This window comes from Sphaerodactylus townsendi, linkage group LG07 (genome assembly GCF_021028975.2).
Source record: "Sphaerodactylus townsendi isolate TG3544 linkage group LG07, MPM_Stown_v2.3, whole genome shotgun sequence".
NCBI lineage: Eukaryota > Metazoa > Chordata > Lepidosauria > Squamata > Sphaerodactylidae > Sphaerodactylus > Sphaerodactylus townsendi.
The window spans coordinates 32567750-32583222 of NC_059431.1; the positions used below are offsets into that span (position 1 = coordinate 32567750).

General features: G+C 44.3%; 1 protein-coding gene across 1 annotated transcript in view; it reads left to right on the plus strand.

Annotated features, from left to right (window-relative positions):
• Positions 1-1389: 1389 nt before the first annotated feature.
• Positions 1390-15473, plus strand: part of LOC125436756 (regulator of G protein signaling 7 binding protein) — a 70672-nt gene continuing 56588 nt past the window's right edge. Inside the window, exons 1-2 of the mRNA XM_048504020.1 lie at positions 1390-2209; positions 5216-5382. Coding sequence (XP_048359977.1) covers positions 2051-2209; positions 5216-5382 — 326 coding nt within the window. The 5' untranslated portion in view covers positions 1390-2050. The remainder of the gene's footprint in view (positions 2210-5215; positions 5383-15473) is intronic.

The following is a 15473-nucleotide window of genomic DNA, read 5'->3' on the forward strand; positions in this document are numbered from 1 at the left end:
ACCCATCCCAGGGTACACGGAAATAGGACACTGGCAACAGGGAGTGCCACATTCTGTCTCAACATTACGTTGTTAGTTTGATGTAACAAAGAGAAAAAAATCCTTTTTGAAAATAGAGGATTAAGGGGAAGAGGAAAAGGCTGAAGGGGAGATTGGGTGACTACATGGGGCATGGATATGGGCCATGTGTTTGGTGGGGCAAAGAAATAAAGGCTGTTTCAAGATGATCACACTCTCAAAGGAAACTGGCTTGGAAACAGATTAAAAATATTGTGGTACAAGTGCTAAAAAATGAAGGGAAAACGTTTCTGGAACCATATGGAGGGGGGAAATGTGGAATTAAAAGAAAAAAAAACACCTAGCATTTGGCAGCAAGATTGTTGTAGAAATTGTTGTGTGGAAAAGGCCCCAGTTTTGTGGTGGTGAATTCCATGTTTAGCATGGATTGTGCTAAGTACTTCATCTCATTGGCAGCCCTGAATCTGTTGCTAGTTATCTACATTGGAAGACTCCAAATTCTAGTGTTTTGAAGCAAGCAGAGGTGACTTTACCATACCAGTAAACTGGTACTGATGGCCCTTAAGGCTGAGTTAAATATTTTGGGGTCGGGGTGGGTGAGGAAGACTGTTCAAATATCTTGCCAGAGAGAAAATGGTGCTTGCAAGAAGCGTATAGTAAATCTGTGTTGTCAGGTGCTGAATCATTCCACAGTATTTGCAAGTGACTGCTTGAAAGGTCTGTGCACAGAAGTAGGTGGGAAAGAGCAGCAATGCTAATTTTTCACCTGGGATGCCCATGTAGCAAAAAACACCCTCAACTAACAGCTTGTCCAGCACAAGGGAAAGCGTGCCATCCATTTTCTAGGTATCCGTTTTTGGATTAGTAGGTTGGAGGGGTGGGGGGGGGGGGTAGTGGTGTGTTTGTCTTCCCTGGAAGGATAAACTGATTCCTTCGCATGAGTAATATTGACCAATCTGCTGTGTAACTCTCCTTTAAAGCACCTGCACTTTGCTTGTGGTTTCCCCCTGATCTGGAATAACATGGCTTGACCTAACTGCCTGCCTCTGCGACGGGTAAAAGTGTGAAAATCAGGAGTGTGAGAGAGAGTGCCCGAATATGATGCAGCTTCAGAGATGGTGTCTCTGAAATTGCTGCTCCAAATTACTCACCGCCTTTAGAATTTGCAGGGTCCATGCTCTTAATTTGTAAAGGGGGGTGGGGGGTGGGGGGTCCAATATGACTGCTTACTCTTTTGGAATGAAGTGTGGGTGACAACTTTTTTGACGTCGGCGCAGCACAGTTGGGAGAGGCTTCCTGCAGCCCCCGCCCCCTCCCCGCCCTAGGGGCCCCGCAAGGCTCTTCAGTCAAGGGAGAGCACCTCCAGGCGCTCGATTAGAGACGAACAATTAGAGCCCTGGGAAAACGAAGCCTCAATCCGGGGCGCGCGCGCCTGCGCGTGGCCAAGTCTGGCGACAGAGCCACGCGCGCGCGCAGGCATCCGCTCCCTGTCGTTTCTGCAGCGGCCGGGCGGGAGGGGTGGGGAGGGCAAGAGCTGGTCGAAGGACACGAAGGAGCGGCTCCCCCCCGGCTGGAAAAGAGGCTGCCCCTCTCCCCCCCCCCTCCTGAATGGAAGCGCGGCTTCGTCCAGAGCACCCCTGGATTTCGCCTGCCCAAGAGGAGGAGGAGGAGGAGGAGGAGACAGGCGGGCAAGGCTCGGCGTGCCAGCGATGAGTTCCTGGCTCCGGGGATTGCCATGCTGCTCGCGCTGCTGAAGGGGAGAAGTTGCTTGGCATCCCTCGCCCCTACCTGGCTGCTTTAAAGCCGACGGAGAGATGCTGCTGCTGCTGCTGCAAGGCAGGGCGCCCGCTTCCTCGACTCCTCTGCAAGCGGCGGGCTCTCGGGGGCGCCTTTGAGGAGGGCGAAGGGGAAAGAGCGGGCAGGGATTCTGGATCCCTTTTTGGACTCCTCGACGCGGTGGGGGGAGAAACAACGAACCTTCGCCCGGCTGGGCTGAGCGCAGCGGAAGCTTCTGCTTGGTGGATGTGTATGAATGAGTTCTGCACCGAATGGGCGCAAAAAGCGCCCCAGGTCCGCGGGCTCGATCTTCCAGATCAGCAAAACGCCGCTGCACGGCAGAGACGGGGAACGCCGAGGCAGCACCTCGGAGGGCGCCTACAAGACCCAGAGAGTCCTGGATGACTGCAAGATGGTGGGTAACCAGCAACCGCGTTTCTATTCCCCCTTCCTTGCCTTTTTTTTTTGAACGGGTTTTTGTGGTTTGCAGTAGGGGCCACTCCTCTTTTTTCCCCCTCTTTCCTTTCTCCCCTATTGCCTTGTCTATTCCGATCACGCGCAATTGCACTATTTTTAAAACTGCAGTCCGCATTCGGAGTTGACACCCTTTTTTTACTCCAGTCTCAATGGCTTAAAAGACAAGCGATGTATAATTGAATGGTGAGGGGAGCGGGGAGAGTGGAGTAAAGGGCTCTTAGAAGTGCTAAGATCTTGCTATTTTTGTACTGTGGTCCAAATTTGCAAAAAATTGCGTGATGATGGTGTCATACAGGTTTGGGAACAAGGATTTGTAGCCAGGGAGTATCGTCGAAGTAGAGAACAATTTGCTAGGCTCTTACACTGGGGCAACATCGTCTAGATTCTGAGGAATTATGCTTAAGAAATCCAGACTGAACACCTGTAACTGTTCAGTTCAGTACAGGTGAAATTCTACTCCAACCCCCACCCCCATATTGTGGCTAAATAAAGTACAAGTGTGTAAATGTAGAGACTGCTGGTGGGGGGGAGTACTTTTGAATTCCACCATGACGGTAGACAGTACTAATGAATCCAACACACAAATCTAACCTGGCCCAATTGTTTTGCTTAGTCAATCTGAGACCCAGCCTGTCATATTTAAGTCACAGAAACAATAAAAAATGAATCAACTATAGATGTGTGATCCCAAAATCTGAATTCTTAGTTAATGTGCTTTCTTTGAATACTCATGCTAACTGAATTCTCTTCTGCCGCCTTATAATAGCAGTTGTTGTCATATATTGTTTTTGATTATACCAACTGCAAAAGAAATAAGGCATTTTTAACATTCACCCTCACCACCCAAAAAAACTTATAGCAGTTTAAAAAACAGCTAAAAATATGCAGTGTTAGATCTCCTTTTAAAGGAAAAATCTAGCTTTTTTTGGTTTTTGCATTGCCTCTTAAAGGCTTTCTATCCTTCCTATTTCATTGTTTGTAGTTAAAAATAATTGTAGATTTCACAAACTTAGCCACCCCACCCCCATTAGTCTTTCGCATAAACTAGAAAATGTGTTCTTCATAATGAATTGTTTAAATCCTGTTGGACTGAGTTTTCAGTTTCTCTTAAGTGATAACAGGTGACCACCGAAGAAGCAAAGTTAGTTTTGGAATTTGGATTCATTATTCTTATTGTGAGCGATAGTCTGTACTGACTGCAGCTGTCTTATGAATGTGAACAAGTGTTGAATATTTTAAGTAACCCAACGGCTCTCATACTGGTATTAAAAGATAACATTTTGGCTTGGTTTTTGTGGCCCTAATGCTGATGTCTACTTCTGAGAGCAAGGGGTTGATTTAAGCCAGTTTTGTTTGAAATTATATGGTTGGCACAGTAGTTTTTGTTATTCTTTTTGGTGCCAGCTGCCGGAGAGTGGTGCACAGTTTGCTGTATTCTTCTTAAATCTTTAATCTCAGTCTGAAAAAACTTTCAAAGATATCTGGACTTCAAGGTGAAGAGCAGTAGAAACAGCATACCTCCTTGCTCTAATCCTTTCCATTTGAATCCAATAATTTTTAATCTTGCCATTTTCCATTTTTTCTACAACCAATAGTTCTGGGATCTTTACTTCTTTCTAGAATGAAAGCTGTGTCTCTTGTGGTTCTAATAATGCACTGAAAGCTTCTCAAAAACACTTACGTGGATGTGTGATGCCAAATTCTAGCTTGCTTGTTTTGTCAAATAAATCTTTCCCGTCTCTGTCCAGAGTTTAGGCCACAGGGTTTTTTTGACAGCTGAAAGGATCTACCTGGAAGGCTCTCACAGTACCTACATTTAGTTATGCCTTCAAGCCTGAACATGTTCAGTAGATATTGCCAATTAATTCCTTGTCATTTTTCACCCAAAATTCATTGGAAAATGTGCTGAGGTTTACATCAAGTGCTGATAGCAGCAGTGGTTTGTAAGAATGAAACTGTTTTGATTCTAGAGTTTAGCAGTATGACCCAGTTGTAGCAACATACATCTGTGAGAACTAGGTTTAAGAGAATGAGATGTGACGATCCATATTATCCTTGTGCACTTAGAAGGGATGCAGTTTGTCTGTTTTACTGTAGTTTGAAATTAAATATTTGGCAAATGTGGAGAGATCTATACTGTTAATATTTCCTTAATCTACTAACATTTTTGCTGTGTTCCATTTTAGCTTGTTTCTACCGAATAAAAAAACTCAGCATCAGTAGTGAAATTGAACAACAAAATAATAATCTTGATGGTACTGTACTTGTACTTATTGTTCCAGTTATGTTCAGATGCGTTGTCAAGTGTGCTGTTGCTTCCAAGTATTTCAGCCGAGAACGTTAATGTATTAGCTTGTCATTTTATTTTATGCGGGCCAGAATGCTTGCTGAAGGGAGGGTTCCCACAACCCCCCCCCCCGCCCCCCCCCCCCACACACACACACACAGCTAGCAAGGCCAGATTCTTGTCTAGTGGAAGCAGTTTTGGAGGCAGGATGAGTAACATTTGCAAAACAAATTAACAAAATGTCCACTGCAGAAATGAATGGCACATTCCATTCCCTAGATGGGTAGCAAATCACAGATCAGTAGGGAAGAAAGAGGAAACTATTTCTGGAAACCTTATCGTCTTTCATGATAAAATAATCCCTAGCTTCCGGGAGTAGAAAAGCTGTTATTTATGCTTGCTTTAAAAACCCTTTCAAAGAGTTGGAGCTTGTGGGATTTCCCCCCCCCCCCCTGACTGGAAATGAACACTGTGGGGGATACAAAGGACATCTCCCAGAGAAGACTTTACTGGTAATGAAATCATTGCACTTGATCTTTATCCTGCTCAGAATCCAAAGATGTAGGCCTGCTAAGAGAGCCATATTAAAAAGATTTCTTGACATCGTAGTTTGGTGAAGTATATCACATTGCTAAATAATCTTTCTTTTTCTCCTAGCTTGTCCAGGATTTCAATACCCAGGTGGCTCTGTATCGTGAATTGGTCATTTCCATTGGGGACGTATCAGTCACTTGCCCATCTCTACGTGCTGAAATGCACAGGACTCGAACCAAAGGATGTGAGATTGCCTCTCAGGCACACCAAAAACTAGCAGCAATTTCTGGGTAGGAGATTTCTTCTGCTTCATCAAGCTCAGCTTCTGCAGTATGCAAGCTTCTGGATTCTGAAAGTTCTGTGCCAGTCATAGCAGAGATGATGCTAGATTATTGTACTTTTTTAGGTGATGTATATATTCCTTAATTTCCCTTGCACTTGATTAGTCCACACATTTGAGGGAGTACATGTGAAAACCAGAGCTTAGAATCATCCTGTTTTGCCTTATCTCCTACAACTGAACGTGTTAGTGCTGAAGTAGGGGGAGGACTGGCAGAGCCTTCTCGCAAGTATATTTGGACCCCATTTGCTTGATGCTTAATATTTCCAGTAGCCCCATTGCAGGCTTTAAATTGATTTAATATTCCCCTTGGAACTCTAGAGGCACCAGGCATCTCTGACTAAATTCTGCTGTTTGCAGAGCTGCAATACTCAGGATTGTTTGAGAGAAGCCATGCCACTTATACTGGTATAAAATGGATATGTAGTTTGCAATAAGTAGGGCTTCAGAGAATTGTTTAATTCCCCTTGTGAACCTGATGTTGTTCTGAGTTCAGGCCTATAAAGAGATGTTCTAAGAATTCCGGAAACAGATTTTAAGATAAACATGAGCTGTGTGACTAAAGTAATATATATTTCACTACCCTGTTAGCTAGGCTATATCTCATCTAAAGTAATTCGCTCCTATCCCAGCTGTATTCTTATTATTTTTCTTTAGAAAGCAGAAATACAGCAAATCCCACAAAGCAAATTCAATAAGAAATGTCTATATTTTAAAAGTTATTTCCCTCTTGAAAGTACATTTTGAATATGTAAAATATACACCTACTTTTCTGTATACCTACAAGTTATATTTGAGGTGCAGACAGAATTTGAAACATATTTAATGTACCTTGGCTGTTCATTTTATGTATCAAATTATACCTGCAAAAAGGAGGCTAAAATCCACTCTTTTTGAAAAACAGTGAAAAAACTCAGTTTGTTTATTACCCAAGTGGAGATTTCAGTGCTCAGTAATATCTTTTTGATAAGCATCTTTAAAAAACCTTCCTGTTTTCATAAATATTGAATTGTCAGATATTTACTTCACCAGGTAACCTTCCCTCACATCAGACTACCTTGCCATGTTCCAAAAGAACTAAGGAAGTGGTGCAAATAGAAACAAAGATTATATATTTCTGGTGAAGACAAGGATTCTTATTTGCAGAGTTAAATGCCCACAAGGGAGATTCCACTCAGCAAAACTAAAACAGGATGAGGAGCCTGTTTTGGGGGGCAGAGGTTCAAACAGAACACTCCCCCAAAATGGGTCAGATACATTTTAGAGAGCCCAATCTGGATTAAATGAAGATCGCCAAACAAATGATATTTTATCTGTAACCTGGGTTTCAAACACTTTCTGCTTGCCTGTGCAAACTATGGCAGCAAGAAGCATCCAATTTCCCCCTTCCATCAACCATTTGAGTGGATTCTCTAGAGAATCAAATAGCAGCTGCCATGTTCAGATGGGGGAGGTTCTTGGTTGCGGGTGGGGAAATCTCTGGCCACCCACCATTCCAAAGTCCCAAGCATGGGGCATGGGAATACTTTTTTTTTTCCTTGCCTGGGCACTGCATGCCCACGGAAGTCCTGAGGAGGAAAAAACAAGTGTTCCTGTGTGAAGGAGCTGCAGCATTTCCTGCCTGTTCCTGAATGTGTGAGCTTCTTATGTACGAAGGCGGAGAGGAGGAAACAAATTCATTCATAACAAGTTACACTCATTATGAATGAGCTATGTGGACAAGGCCAAAGTGAGTTGGATCCTACTTCTCAGTTCCTTTAAAGATGATTCTTCTCAGGGAATGCTGGAAGTGGGTTGAGGGAGAATCACCAAAGGAATGTATTGTCGAAGGCTTTCACGGCCAGATTCAATTGGTTGTGGTGGCTTTTCCGGGCTGTGTGGCCGTGGTCTGATGGATCTTGTTCCTAACGTTTCATCTGCATCTGTGGCTGGCATCTTCAGAGGTGTATTACCAGACCACAGCCACACAGCCCTGAAAACACACCACAACCACTAAAGGAATGTTCCCAAAGAACTGAATCAGGATTATGGGATTGAAGGAGGTATATTTGTGAGAGTTCCTAGCAAGGCATCACTTATCATCAACATTTCATTGAAGTAGTCTCTGCTCAAGCTTGATGAAACAGTTGGGTGAAATACAGTGAAGTCAATGAGAGATTGACTGCAAATAATACCATGAACAAATTTGCATCCTCTTCTTCACTAATCAATGTTGGATTAGTGCTCTAACCAGTGCTTGGGGGACCATTCTCTTTGATTTTTCTTAAGGACTGCTGGGTGAGAGTTGTGGGTGGAAATGAGGGAGCTTCTCACAATGTTCAGATAAATGCAGTAGAGACTTTTAGAACAATCATGAGAGCTAGTTAGAAGTATAAGTGATGGACAGTTGCAATAATTTATAGAATAATTCATGCAGGAAAATAACTACACAGGAAAAGCAGTTGAATATCCTCTGCCTATTGACTTTTCTCTAAAGTATTGCATCATTTTTCTTGTTCATCTTTTTAGATCTCTTCTGTGTCCTTTCCCCCCTCATCTGTAAGATATCTGGCATACCAGAGAGGGATTATGCTGTTACCTGGAAGGTTGGCTGTTTGAGTCCCATGCCTGCCACAAACTCACTTGGCAGCCTTAGACACACCTCTTGTAGTCTCTTATCTGAAGTATGAAGATAATACTGGTCTAATTTACAGAAGTATTATAAGGATTGCTGTGATAATATATTTGAAATCCTTTAAACTCTGAAATGCTACACAAATGCTGGTGTTAAATAAAAGAACAGAGGAGACTTGTGAGAATGCCAACATTTTCCAACTGTTGCTTTGCTCAGCAAGTGCGCAGAAACAGCAGTTTGCTTGTAAAGAGAGGTGTGTCAGGGTTAGAACCACTCTGGAAAACATACCTTAGTATTCTTACTCCAGTTATGTAGGGAGCATGCACTCTGCACATGCTATGAACATTATTTTTTCCCACCAGATGGCCCATTTTGAGGCTAACACAGGAAATGCGTCTAGGGTTTTAAGCCCTGCTAAACTAGAATATTCAGTTTAGATTATGCAGACTGCAGAACTTAAGCCTTTATTATTCTTCTGGTAAATAGAGCTGCAAACAACAGTATAAAGCACATCCCTTCTAAATTATAGGCCACATCTGTCATCTAGTATATAATCCTGTAAATATTGGCTGTTATTCCCTTGGATGTCTTTGGGAAAAAAATCAGTGCGTTCATCTGCACTAGTGAAAAGCATAGTGAATACTAATAGAAATGGAGAAATGACAGGAATGTTGAGAAGTGAAAGGGGGGGACCTTTTGCCACCTCTGACATAGGAGAGACAAAAGCATTTTGCTGCTCCTTAGGTAGAAGCAGCATTTTGATGACAGCATTTTGACTACTTCCCTCAAGGAAGCATTTTGACTACTTCCTTGAGGGAAGGAAACAAGGCTTAGCTAACTACAGCAAGAATTGTAGTTGCTCTGGTTGTTGCTGCATTTTTAGTGCTGTATGATGTAATCATGCTAGGTCAGCATAGTTTTATTCATTAGATGAGCTAGGATTAGTTAACCACAGCAGTGGCATAGTGCCAAGGGAACGGGGGGTACGCAATGCCCTGGGTGCGTGCAGGGGCGTGGCAGGGGCACACGCATGTCCCGGGTGCAGTTTCCCCTCGCTCTGCCCCTGGACCACAGCATAGCCAAACCTTCTTTGGGAAGATACCCTCCCTCCAACACACACTGACACATACACCACTGCCTTCTGTACATGCTATTTTTGGGGTGGTCCTGTGTATTTTTCTTTCCGCAAACTTTGCATAAGTAGTGTGATTTGTCATTCAGCACTATGATGGAGCCACAGTGGGGAAACAATAGTAATTCCTTAGCTTTAACTTCTTACTGGGCTTTTGCCATTTACTTTTGTCCTCTGTGTTCCACAAAGCTGCTTGTAGGGTACTGGAAAATTATTTAAACCTTTGTCATAATGGCTTTCCATATGATTTGTAATGGACCTTGCAGTTCTGCAAGCTCTCAGAACCACTTTGTTGCCTTATGTGGATGAGGTTTTCATAGTTTTAACACTGGGGAGGAAAAACCAAACACGGTTATCAAACAAAGATTATTATCCCACACTAGTAACAGTCCCATTCACTTCTGTGGGTTCTTACTGGAGAGACATGCAATCAGTAAGCAACAGTTAGCCAAAGAGAAAATATTTTCCTGCAAAAGTTTTAGAAATAGGGCACTTTGTGGCAAGTGGAAAGCAAAGTGACAGAATATAGGTAACTGAGTTGAACTTCTGGCCACAGCATAGATAATCTGTCTGTCTTGTTAAAACCAGTGAGCATAAGAAAAACCTGCTGGATCAGACCAGTAGCCCTTCTAATCCAGTATACGATTTCTCACAGTGACCAACCAGTTGCACTGAAGGGCAAACAAGACATAGAAGCTGAGGCTTTTCCCTGCTGCTTCCTCTCAGCATTGGATTTCAGAGGTTTGGCACCTCTGTAGATGGAGGACATTGTCAGAACCACCATGTCACCATGGGTAGTAGCCATTGATGGACCTGTCCTTCAGTGAATTTGCCTAACCCCCTTTAAAGCTATTTGTTTTTGTGCCTGTCACTACCTCCACCAGTAGTGATTTCCACAGTCTAATTCTAGTTCAGTAAAGTATTTTATTTTCTGTCATGAACCTATTTTCCAACAATTTCATTGGTTGCCTCCAAGTTCTGGCATTAACAGCGGGGCTTAAGCATGTATAATTTTGCTGTATTATGGAAGCAGCACACAGAGGCATTTCTATTGAGGACTAGAGTCCATTTGTTGTACGCAGGAAGTTGCAGTTGGACCTTTAAGAACTGTACCTGGATGTGTGCTCAGAAGCACTGACAAGGTTTTTTAATCTCCTAGTACATATTTGGATTAATGATGATTATAGTTAAGCAATTATGGTAAAAGTCAAAGTGAATGTTTCCAATTAGATAGTTTGGGTGACATTAATCATGATGATGGAAGGTATCATTAGAACTTCAGAAAGAGATTTTATTATGAAAAATAAAATGTGGCACAGCAACCAGGATCCAGTCCCCTCCCCTCATGCATGAGTGGAAAGTGCGTGCGTGCGTGTGTGTGGCTCTTGCTGCTTTTAACTGCATCCCTTAACACATTATTGTACCCCTCTTGTCAAGATACTTTAACGTTGAGAAACTCTACTGTTGCTGAAATACTTAGGTGGGCTCCCATTTGTAAAAGGTACAATAATCAGTGGCGTACCAAGGGTAAAAGGCACTGGGAGACAATTGTCTTCAGGACGCCCCCCAGGCTCTGCCCCCGCCCTGCCCAGGCTCCGCTCCCACTGCCCTCGACCCTGCCCATGTCACCATGGACATGGGCAAGGTTTAGGGTGCCCACCTCCCCCCCAGACTCCCCCTGCCGGCTGGGTGCCCAGCCGGCAGCCTGCAGACTCTTCTGACCTCCCCTCTGGGCAGGCCAGAAGAGACTGCAGTCCCACCCCTTCCTGTTCCCCAAGCCCCACCCCCCAGCCTCAGTGCTTATAAAAGAAGGTCTCTGAGGCCGGGACTGAAGTCTCTTCTGGCCTGCCCAGAGGGGAGGTCAGAAGAGACTGCTGGCTGGGAGCCCAGCTGGCAGGGAGGAAGGAAGGGAGGGAGAAGTCCAGGGTGGGGTTGAGGGCGCTTGGAGGCAGCAGGAAGTCCTGCTGTCTTGTCATTTTTGCATTCCTCGGATGGGGTCGAGGCACGTGAAAACAACGAGACAGCAGGACTTCCTGGTCACGTGGGGGGGCCGATTTTGCACCCCCCACATGGCCAGAAGAGTGGCGCCCGGGGAGAAGAGGTACCCTTGTCCCTAGGCAGATACACCACTGACAATAATTAGTGAAAGAAGTAATTTTCTTATGCAGTTACTTTGAGTACAGTGATGTGTTTTTAAAATTATTTTATTCTATAGTGGTAATTTCTGGGATGGTTTATATAGCTGGTGTTACAGCTTTGCTCTTATGCCTCACCCAACACCTCTAAATTGCTACTGTTGTGATATACGGTGAAGGCCAGAGTCTCTTGTGGCAGAACTTTAATTGGAATGTTTGAGCCGTTCCACACTCCCAATAAAAACATTTATAAGTAATTATTCCCAGTTTCCTAAAGCAACCAGGCAAGCAAAAAATTGCTTCCAGATATTTCTTCATGTGTGATGAAATTGGTGCTTTTTTCAAAGCAAATTGGACATCTGATCATGTGACTGTTTTGAGATAGGAAAAAATATTTTAACTACTTAATACATGAAGCCGAGGGAGATGGTATAGGCAAGTGGGATCATTTAGTGAGAAATTATGTTCTGCTCTAATCAGCCACAAGTCTTCTTAAATCATTAATATAACAAAGCAGTATTGTATGTGGATGTGTGCCCTGCTGTTTCTGTTTATTTTCAGGGGGTTGCTTGAAGATGCAGGTTAGAGACGGGCTGAATAGTTGAATTACTTTTGCTATACCCCTTTGCTTGTAATTAATTAGCTCACAATGGTCTCAAAAATTAAAAAGGAACATTTCATTGGTAATTCCTCTGCCTCTTGCAGCACAGTCCCCTCCTCCCACAACTCTTTAGCAGCATCAGTTGGGGTCTTGGAAAGTGCTGACAGCCTGACTCAGATTTGCGCATTATATATTACTAGCAGTAAAGCCTATTGTATGAACATATAACAGACTCTAGAAAACTGCTGGGTTAATAGTGCCCACCGAGGGGGCCAACCCCTCTTGCCTTTCCCCTTCCCTTGGACCCATGTCACCAGCTCCATCTGTCGTAGACAGGCCCTCAGGAACCATCAGACAGTCTGGACACAGTTCTTAGCGGGCTCAGCCGTTTAATGGATACACAGAGAATGGAGCCGAAGCAAGGCTAGACACAGAAACAGCGACCTGTAAACTGAACCACAACGCTGCCACAAGCTAGCTCAGCTGCAACTTCCCTTTTATAGCTAGCTTCCCATTCACTAGTGCAATAACCTCTTGCAGCTGAGTTACTCTAGTCTGGCTCCTGCAAAGACTTTCCATCTAATCCAGCTCGCCCCATAGCTGCTAACCTGCTGCTGTGTCTCCTTTGCTGTAAACTAGCACACAGTCTCCTCCTGCATTCTTGCTGGAGCTCTGGAGATGGGGGGAGGGGGTGACAGGATCCCCTCTGGCATAGTATCAAGAGGCTGAAGAGTTTCAGAACTAGACCCTGGCTGGGGAATCTCAGAGCTTGGACCTGGCTGTGGATCCCAGCCTGAATGCTTTGCCTGGTCCTGGTCCTGCAGGAACTACCGACTGATCAGGCTCTGCATGTACAGGTAGCGCCTGTGAGTCTGGAACCAAAACTGTCCCCTCATCTCCATCAGAGTCTTCCTCCCAGGGCTCCCCAGCCAGACCAGGCTGAGCCATAACACTATTTTCCTCCTCCTCTTCCTGGAGGACTGCAACAACATGCAAGGGTTAAAGGTGGCCACCAAAATGGGTTGGCCCCTCCTGCCTTTCCTCCCTGCTTGGCTCTGTGTCACAAGCTTCCTCCTTCTCCTCCTCTTCTTGGATCTCTGCTCCTCTTTCTGGACAGCTAACGGCACAGTTGCGGCCACCAGCAGTTGCAACCCTCCCAATGAGATCAGCTGATGCCTGTGCCTGCTCTTCCTCAGGCAGCTGCAGATGGTACAGTGACTTAATTACTCAGCAGTGGGGGAGAAGGACTGGTGCGCAAGAAAGTGAGTAACCACTACATTCAGCTGTTTTATTTGTCTTTTTTTACTTGTTCTGTGCAAGTCCCACCCCCAAGCTGTGTGTACATGGTAATTGGCTGGAAATAAGTCATGCATGGTGATTGGCTGGAACTGAGTCATCACCACCACAGCTAGCCTTTTATATAATAGGATCAGGAAGAAATTAAGTGAGTCAGCTTTTTATGATTCAGTTTAATTCTTGAATGGGAAACTTGTATATCTCGCCTCATAGTTAGATGCATCAGCTGTATTCATGAGTGGTGCCCATGGATTTACAAGCATTCCCTGTCAGGTCCAAAAAAAGGGACAATGAGCCATCTGCATCTCCTCTGCCCTTTGCAAATATGCAAAGCCACACTGATTTCTTTCTGGAAGAGAATTTCATTGCATGTAGCAACATTTTCTGCAGATTTTCTTTTGATAACTTGCAATAGAGGATTAGCATAGAAGCAAAAAAAAATTGGTGCGGTGAGAAATTATCAGAAAAATAAGACTAGCATATTGTAAGTACTACCCAACATTTTGTTTGTTTCACAGCACGCAGCCAAGATTTTTTTAAACAGTATACACTGCATTTGACGGAGAGCTCCACCAGAACAGAAAAGCTCTGGCTATGGTTGAGGACAGCTGGACATTTTGGGGGACAGGGACCACCAGTGAGTTTTTATTCGCTGAGCATAGTGCTCTTTGGGGAGTATATTGGGAGAGGTGGTCCCACCAATACAACTATTTAGGTTTAATACCAAAACCTTAAACTCGATCTGATACTCCACCTGGAACCAGTGCAGTTGCAGAGCACTGATTCAGTATTCTGGGGTAGCTGAAATTTCTGGAACAGTCTCAAGGGTAGCACTGCATAGAGTGAGTTACAGTAGTCTAGCCTGTAGATGACTCTTGCATAGATTACTGTGGCTAGGTTGAGGTGAGACAGGAAGGGTACAAGTTGCCTGACATGGCGGAGATGGAAAAACACCTGTTTGGCTACATTTGTGACCTGGGCCTTCATAGAAAAGGAGGCATCCAAGATCTCACCCAAGCTCTTGATTGCCAGTGTAGATGTTAATTGCATACCACCTGTGGTTAGGAGCTAGCATCCCATTTCTAAGTTTCACCAGTCTAGCCACAGGACCTCCATTTTTGATGAATTTTAATTTCAGCTGGTGGCTCTGTTTCACCCATTTAACCATGGCCTCTAAACATCTGGCCAGTATATCTGGAGAGGCATCCAGTTGGCTGCCCATCGATACATACAGCTGGGTGTCATCAGCATACTGATGACAACCCAGCCCCAAGCTCCAGACCAACTGGCCAAGACATCACATATAGATATTAAATAACATTGGAGAGAGGATTACTCTGTGTGGGGACTCCACACACCATTGGGTGTCATAGAGATATCCTTTTCCCTTGTGCTTCCCTCTGTCCCCATCCCTGGAAGAATTATATTAGCCAATGCAAGGCTATCCCATATATGCCAGCATTGGCTAGATGGTGTGTCAAAAGATCATAGTCACATGTGTCAAATGCTGCTGTCAGATCAAAAAAATAACAGCAGCACTGATCGACCACCCAGCCTGGTCTGGTTGCCTCCTGAAATTGTATGTGAAAGCGGCAAAAACCATTTCCATCCCATGGTCAGGTTGGAAGCCAAACTGAAATGGGTCCACAGCCGATGTGCCCTATAGGACTTCCTGGAGCTGTTCTGCAGCTGCTCTCTCAACTACCTTTTACTTTACAAAGTCAGGCTGAGGGTGGCGAACAACTGCAATATCATACACTATAATAAAAATAATACAATAAAATCCAATCTATCAAACCTACCCTAATTCTATGTAAAACAGTAATAACCTATAACACATACTATTAGAGGATTCAAAGAATTTGCATCATAGGACTTCTCTGAGTTTAGGAAAAAAGATGTGCGCCCCCCCCCCCCAAACCCTGATCTCCTAAAATAATATCCAAAACCCCCATTCCCGTAATCATAAAAAACCTCTAATATTTCAGAGAGGGTAAAGGGGAAAAAAGGAGGGGAAGGGGAATGGAAGGATGACGCCAGACTAGAAGATAGGCCTTGGCTGCCTGAACCATGGACCTTGAGGAACATCTCGGTTTTCAGAGCCCTGTGCAACTGTATCACATTTCACAGGGCCTTAGTATCAGATGGTGCAGAGTTCTACCAGGTCGGCTGAGTATCCTTCAGACCAGGGATTTCCAGCAGGTTTCGTCCTGAAAACCGTAAGGTCCTCCGGGGATAGTATTTAAAGATCTGACACTGGGTA